We start from the raw sequence: 7,409 nt of genomic DNA, 5'->3' as shown, positions 1-7,409 counted from the left end.
TCAGGTCAGTTTTTGAAGAGTATAAAAAAATGATCATATGTTGGAGGAAGTACGTAATGAGACAGGTCCGTAAGTCAGAAAAAGTCGAGCGGGCATGGCAATTACGGCAGTGACGTAACGAAGTTAATCACTATCTCCGGTTGTGTGTCGTAAAGTGCGCTCAGTAAATAATTAGAACACGTCGTTGATTGAGCCGGTCGGCCTCACGCATGTTGGCGGCCCTGGCGACCGACAGACCAGCCCATGACGTAGTCTCGACACAGACGTACTCGTAGACAGTCAGAATGTCGGGAGCATCGATTTCCTACCCCCACCAGCACGGGTTCTCCTCGGCAAGCACGGAGCTGAACGTCGAAGCTCAGTCGAGGACCGATCCACGGTCAGTAAACATCGCCATGGCGACGTGTTATCCTGCGTATGAGTTGTCTCCTCCTCAGAGGACGGTGCAAGTGCCTGTGCAGAAGGACTATTCTAGGCCGCTGCACGTCGACTGCAGCGTCGAATACGAGCTGCCGAACACAGCCAAGCCGCCCCAGGGGGTGCGCAACGAGCCGCTCCTCATGATCCACCCCTGTTACTTCCGCAAGATCGAGAGCCAGAGGAGGAGCCCCTTCGTCAACAACCTCCCGACGCGACAGCCCCAGCCGGCCACGGCCGCCAAGCGGAGGACCGCGCGGGGCCACCACCAACCGCAGCCCCAGCAAGCCGCCCAATACCCGGTCCAGTACGCCACCGACAGACAGCAGCTCTGGGACCAGATGCCCAACCTAGTGCCAATCTCCCAGGCCTACTGCAAGAGGGACCAGCTGGTGTCCGCCTGCGGCACCTACAGCAGCTCCGGCAGCGATTCCGGCCACTGGACGGACCCGGACCGCAGCCCGGACCGGCCCGAGGACAAGCACATCCTTTCCGGCAAGTACCGCCAGTACTTGAGGGCCCACAGACTGCACCCCTATGTGACTTCTGCTATACCGCTGGCCTCTACTTTTCCGCAGATCCAGCAGGTGTGCTACAACGTGTGATCGCTGTGATATGATTATGCCGATTTCGACGACTTTTGTACGGATCCTTTCGTAGCATCTGTGTCCGTAACCCTTCTTGTGATAATAGTGTGTAATTCTGTGACGGAGATGAAAGAGCGCAAGCGTCGTGCTCCGGGCGTGGTAGTGATTCCTCCACATCAGCTGTGTTTGTGCAACTGCGACCTAACCGCCGTCTATTTGGATTTCTCGTTCTCTTTTGGATTATCCTGTCTCGCCGCCAATTGCGTTACTGTTGCTAAGGATGCCCAGGCGTATGCGACACGATCCTTCCGAACACCGATACCCGAACGCTGCTATATTACTTTTTCCCTTTCGACGGACTCGACGGATACCATTTCGGCCTCCAAATTTCACCTCCAACCCCAAACCACAGGTGACACAAGCTCGCTCCAACCACTTCCAAAATCTCTCACGTTTTGAAATTTACAAATTCCGTTACGTCAAAATTTTCGATCCGTTGCACCAACGATGGTCAGCAAAAGCTTGTTTGTTGCACTTCCGGAGGTTCAGAGCAACGTCAGTCTGATCCATGTCTGGTCCGCTTTCGTAACTACTAGAGACGTCAGCGTCATATCAAAATCAACAACCCAATTTAGTTCGTAAGACTTTAATTTTGTAAATATTCGTGTCGCCGTTTTGAAAAGTTGTAAATTTCGTGTCCCAGTTACTTAGCTTTGTTCGGTGATTATTTGTAGAATCACGCGTAAAAGTGAGTTGCACTTTAAACATTTTATACGCGGTCCGCGCTCGTGGCGTTTATTCTGTGTGCTGTCAAAATTTGTAAAAACAAAAATCATCGATTTGAACCGAACAGGAAAGAGTAAATAGAACAGATAACAATATAGAACTGACAAGTGAGTCCGCTTTTTAAGCGGATTTATTTATTAATATCGCTGTTATCACATGAAATATTTACGTTTTATGTTGATTATTTAGATAGGAAGTTAAATATTATTTCCTGTGCATACAGCTGTTACATGTAAAATTAGACAAGTCTAGCGTAACCTTCTGTCTTTCACTAGTTTTAGGGTTAGTGTTTGTAATATACACCAAGAAATTCTCCACGGCAGAATATTTACGGGTTTTAATCGGTGTTAGCATTATAGACAATACTTTTTCTAAGGATCATTTTGTATAATAATGACTTGAAATTTTGGAAATCGTCGCACACGCTTGGGTTCGACCTTTCGTAACAATTTTCGATGACCCTAACGTTGTTTGTTGTTGAATCATCTGAATTGAAATAAATTATTCACAAGCTTCCGTCGGATGGGAGCGCGCAGTCATGGAAGATTGTTTAGTGATTTTCGAGGGTGTAGTCCCGTCAGCATTCGACTGATTTTTTTTTTTTGTAATTAGTTCGAGGGAGTGTAGATAATTTTGTTACCGGACTGTATACTGTAATTTTTTTAAGTTGTTAATAGTAGCATTCCGTTGATTTCTTGAAACAAAAACGTTCGAAAATGCCAATCTGGGTCGCAAATTGATGATGCCATATTGAAAAAGTGCCGAGAGCATTTCATGTAATAATCAGGAGAGGGACGCGACTCGGCGTCCGGCCTGGATGCCGGGAGGCGTCGCGACTTTTCGTATTTATCACAGTATACCAAATAACCTAACTAACTTATGTATGTACAAAATCACGTGGCAGGGCGCGCCGGCTCAAAAATTTCAGGGTATAATCCTCGGAAAAGAACTGAAACACTATTTTAAAATATTTTTGACTCGTAGATTTTATTTTTGTAGATCGAACTCGTATCAAATCGTTCGACTAGACTTATTTCGGGGGATATTTTGGGCCGGCTCGCTCTCCCGCATCAATAGTATGAAGATCTGATTAAAACTTATTCGTTCTATGGCTACTACTAGACCAAAGAAAATATCTATCAACTGTATATATAAAACTGAAAAAAACGATCGGTTCCAGTCTTGTATTGCTGCGGCCGGTTCGAAAAAAATTGTGAATATGTATAAAATATTGCTATATATATTGTACAGCTAGTCATAGTGAAAATACGCTTATAAAATATGAATAAAACGTGTTACTGTTTTTATAGAATGAACTTTGGTTTTATTTCACCTCCTACCCGTCGGTGTGATATTTACGGTGCTTCGATACAGTGAAACGTCCAATATTGTGATAAAAACACCATTACCGCCCGCAAAACTGCAGTAAGTACAAATATCGATACGTTTAGCCGACCAATTTGCATAATTATTTTTTTTGCATGGCCATCGATTTTCGTTCAGATCCTCGTTTAGATAACGGCCCGCGGCCTTCTGTTGACATTGCAGATACGTCAACCTCGAATAGCCTCAATTTATCTTTAATTGTCGCCTCTTGCCTGTCTCTTAAATAATTCTAGTTGCATGCGTTATCGGCTCCGGGATTCCGGCGTCAATTAAGCGCCCAACCCTAGCCCGCACAATCGTGAATCCGGAGTTTTCCCGCACCAAAACCCAATCTAAAAATGTGACGGACGGATAATCAATTAAAGTCGGGTCGGTGTTTGTTCGCAGATTAAATCTGACACGGAGAGTGGTCGGAATAAAGGGGTTATCGACAAAAAATTTGCACGTGGGGATGGCATATTGCCTAATAAAGCAATAATCCGTTTCCAGGACCTTCGTCCTTGCGATAACCGATTGTGCACGACAGCAATTCCACCTGACCCAGATACGACCGGCGGAAACGCGAGTGCGCTTGACGCAAAAAATTAATGCATAATAATTATTCTAATTGACGTCCGCAAATCGGAATTGGTTTTGGCGAAAAAACGAAAGCGCTTGCGAAATGCCAGATTACGACAGATTTCTGCTGACACTGACACTCGTCCGTCCTACCTTTGTTGACTCACGTAGATGTTTACACTTCGGCGGATTGACAATGCAAATTCCTCATTTCATATTTATGATTTCGACGAATTGTGGATATTTTATAACGAGGCCCTACCTAGGAAGATTAATTTAGGTCGAGGAGTGATTAATTTCGCAAAAACTTCATACGCTGGGAGATTAAAGCGTAGCTAATCCCCGAACGAGTTTGTTGTTAACGATTTTATGGATCATCGGCGAAATAACGAGGGGGTCTTAGCAAGAGTTTTTTTTATTAATTTTTGGTGGTACCGGGACAAATATTGGTACCCCACATTTATCATTATAAATGTAATATTATATCAATATTTATGCGATAAAATTGCCACTTGCTTTAATTATTTGCATGTTGTAGCATAAATAAACAAACACGCTCTATTATCTTAATCTCCGGCCTTGTTTAGTATTTTCATTGAACGACGTGTTGTTTCAGATGCGTTTCAGTGATGAATTCGTTGGTAATTTATTTTTATTCCGCCGTAATAAAACATTACAAGCAGATTCTTTTTCGCCGTTCTACATTGGCCACGTTTCACAAAAATAATTAATTTACGACCGAATTCGACTTTAAATTACGTCAAATAACCGTTTATCTCAATTTATCGATGATTTTGTTTATGTTTGTAATAAACCAGCCGCGTTTGCAATTACTAAAATGAATAAAATCGTTGTAAAATTAACTTTATCGCAAAACGAGTCGGCCCCTGTCGCGCTTTTGCAAAATTATGATTTTCATTTGCGGAATTTTCCGAAAAAGCGAATTTACGGCCGACATAAACAATCCCGCTTTATAACTATATTTAATCATATTTGAATTTTAAACAGCGAATAATTTATTCCGAAAGAGAGCGTTCTGCTGTGTCCGTGGAATTTTGTTTTTATTGTCCGCGTTTTTCCCCCGCGTTTGGGTAAACACGTCCGTCATTATTTTAATTGTTGTTTGAAAAAGCGGATGATTAAACACGTACTTAACAAGTTCCCCCTTGCGAAAAAACTGGAAAGTTTAATCGAAGCCGAATAAATTACGTCTGTTGTTGCAAATGAACTTTGAATTCGGCACAACAATAAATTGACTCGGGGAAGTCCCCTCCAGGAGCGCCGTAAATACCGCTGTATTTAATTCGAGTGAATCGTTGGAGGAACGAAAACAAATCCGTCGGATACAGTTGTTAAAATGGAAGGAGCGCTAAAGCCCTCCGAAGAAATTAAATGTAAATTAGCTGAAAAAGTTCGCAGCCGGAAGATGTGACTTTCGCTCGCCGAAACCGCCATTAGTTGATCGTTTAACTGGCATCTTCGTGTCGGACAAAGCGCTTTGATAGCACTGTCGAACTTTGGGTCGGGTGGGCGAGTGTGACTCGGAGTCATCGCGAGGTGACTCATCGTCGCGTCGATTATTGTTCTAATATTGGCCGGATGAATGACAGATTGGCAATTGCGAAGACGATTGTCAAGATGTGTGATGAAGCGGTGTCGCGTTTTAGACGAATTGGACGGCACCATCTAATTAACTGACACAAGTAAGGGTCTCGATTTTACGACTTGCTTTAACAACCAATAAAACGGAGCATTTTCCGTTACGGTCCTGTATAACCATTTAGATTTTTTTCGGTCAATAAATTGTGTGCTCCGTAGATAAATTGATGCGACGTCCATTGACGCAGCCGCACTCGCCGACAAATGCAAACAAAATATTTTCCGATTGTGCCTATTATTGGCTGACATTATATTGTCCTTTGATGTACTTGTTTACCAGTTCAATTGGAAAACACGTTCTAATTTAAATTTTCCACATCCGAACGAATTAAGACGCGCTAAAAATTTGTCCTGCTTGACTTTCTAAAATTCGAGCACTAATTAAATTATTACACAAAAATTATATACCCGCGTGAAACTCTGGTTAATTATCTTTGATTAAGGTTTACGAAATGTGTTTTTTTCTGGTAGTCGAATTTCGTTCGCTACGGAAATGATTGGTATGGCGGAAACTGCAATAACGATTTTTATGACTGTTCATGTTCATGCATTGTGGCTTTGTCATTTTACTGCGAAATTTAATCTCAAAATATAATATTGTTTGGATGGAGCCGGCCCAATAATTTAATCGGAATTGATGTTTGAAATTAATTAAACTTTGGTTCAGTCCCGATGATTGATCCTTTTCATGGAATTTGTTCAATTTATCTTCTCTCGTTTCAATTTTTTGTTGATATTTATGTTTCATGTTGTCGGAGATAGTAATACAGTTTTTGCGTCAGATAAGGGATAAATGTGTTTGATGTGAAATGTAATTTTATTGACCATTGATCAGGAATATCGCTAAAAAGCCATTACATACCTGGGGTTTGATGTTTGTTACCTGTCATTGTATGTGAAGTTTTTCAAATAATATTCGGGGGTATAAAATAATCCCCTCTTTAGCTTGTTCAGAACTGACCAAAGTTATAAATAATACCGTCAACGCAAATGTCACTGAGAACATAAAATGCAGATGAGGGATGTCGTCAACTACACTTCGGTTATTTAGGCACAAACCCCGACTCTAAATTATTCACTGCATTGTTGCCGACAGTCAGTACTTAGGCGAGGGTAAATTTGAAATTTAAAAACTTTGACAGTTACTTGGAAGAGAAAAATGAAGATATTCAGCTCTTGATGACCAAAACCAAATAGCTGATTTCAGGATTAGTGTCAAGCCAAGATACAGACTGGCAAGTACTGGGGAATATAAATTAAAACAAATTTGTAATTTAGGCATAGAATGTAGTTTACACTTTGGGAGAAACCTTTTCAATTAACCATGAAGAATTTACATTTTTATTGGAATCAAGGTAAAAAGTGCAAATTAATTGCTGTCAACTGTTATCGATTTTATTTTTTGGAAAAATTACCATGTAAAAGTACAAGGAGTTAAAAATTTGGCTATAATTTACACCACACAAGTTTAGTGTACATTTCATTTTCACTTGCTGTCGATATCACAGCTGACTAACAATTTCAAATTTCTCTTAACGACCGTCCAACCACACTGAGTTTCTCAAAAAAGACAAGCAATAACAGATGCCGCTAATGTTTGTGCAATAAATTTTAAAAAAATCACATTTAATTAACAGAAAAACTTTTATTATTGGAAAAATAAAAACCAATATTTTTTCATTTTTCTTTGTACATATTTGGTACTTATGTAGATAATAGAGTTCAATGACAGGACAATTTAAATAACAATATCGGAAGTATTATGTTTCATATCTCAATTAATCATACGATAAATCGATAAATTTAGATTATTCCTAACATCAGACTATTACATACATATGAAATTATTTTATTTTTTATGGTCTCCGTATGTAAATTTTGGTATTTTGAATGAGAATAAATAGTCCAAAAAATAAATACTAACGTCATAAAAGTATGTCAATAGATACATAAATTAATTAAAGGTGTTTTGATTATGAAAAAGAATGTCTTCGGAATCTATAACTGTAATAACGA

The 7,409-nt window shown here is 40.4% G+C and overlaps 1 protein-coding gene across 1 annotated transcript; it reads left to right on the top strand.

Moving 5' to 3' along the window:
* Window positions 1-218: 218 nt before the first annotated feature.
* On the top strand, window positions 219-3,106 carry corto (centrosomal and chromosomal factor corto). Its single transcript, XM_069037955.1, has one exon. It carries the CDS (start codon window positions 285-287, stop codon window positions 1,020-1,022), a length of 738 nt encoding a protein of 245 aa, XP_068894056.1. The 5' UTR covers window positions 219-284; the 3' UTR covers window positions 1,023-3,106.
* Window positions 3,107-7,409: the final 4,303 nt, after the last annotated feature.

This window comes from Tenebrio molitor, chromosome 2, assembly GCF_963966145.1.
Source record: "Tenebrio molitor chromosome 2, icTenMoli1.1, whole genome shotgun sequence".
In the NCBI taxonomy this organism is placed as follows: domain Eukaryota; kingdom Metazoa; phylum Arthropoda; class Insecta; order Coleoptera; family Tenebrionidae; genus Tenebrio; species Tenebrio molitor.
This window is presented reverse-complemented; position numbering and strand designations above follow the sequence as displayed.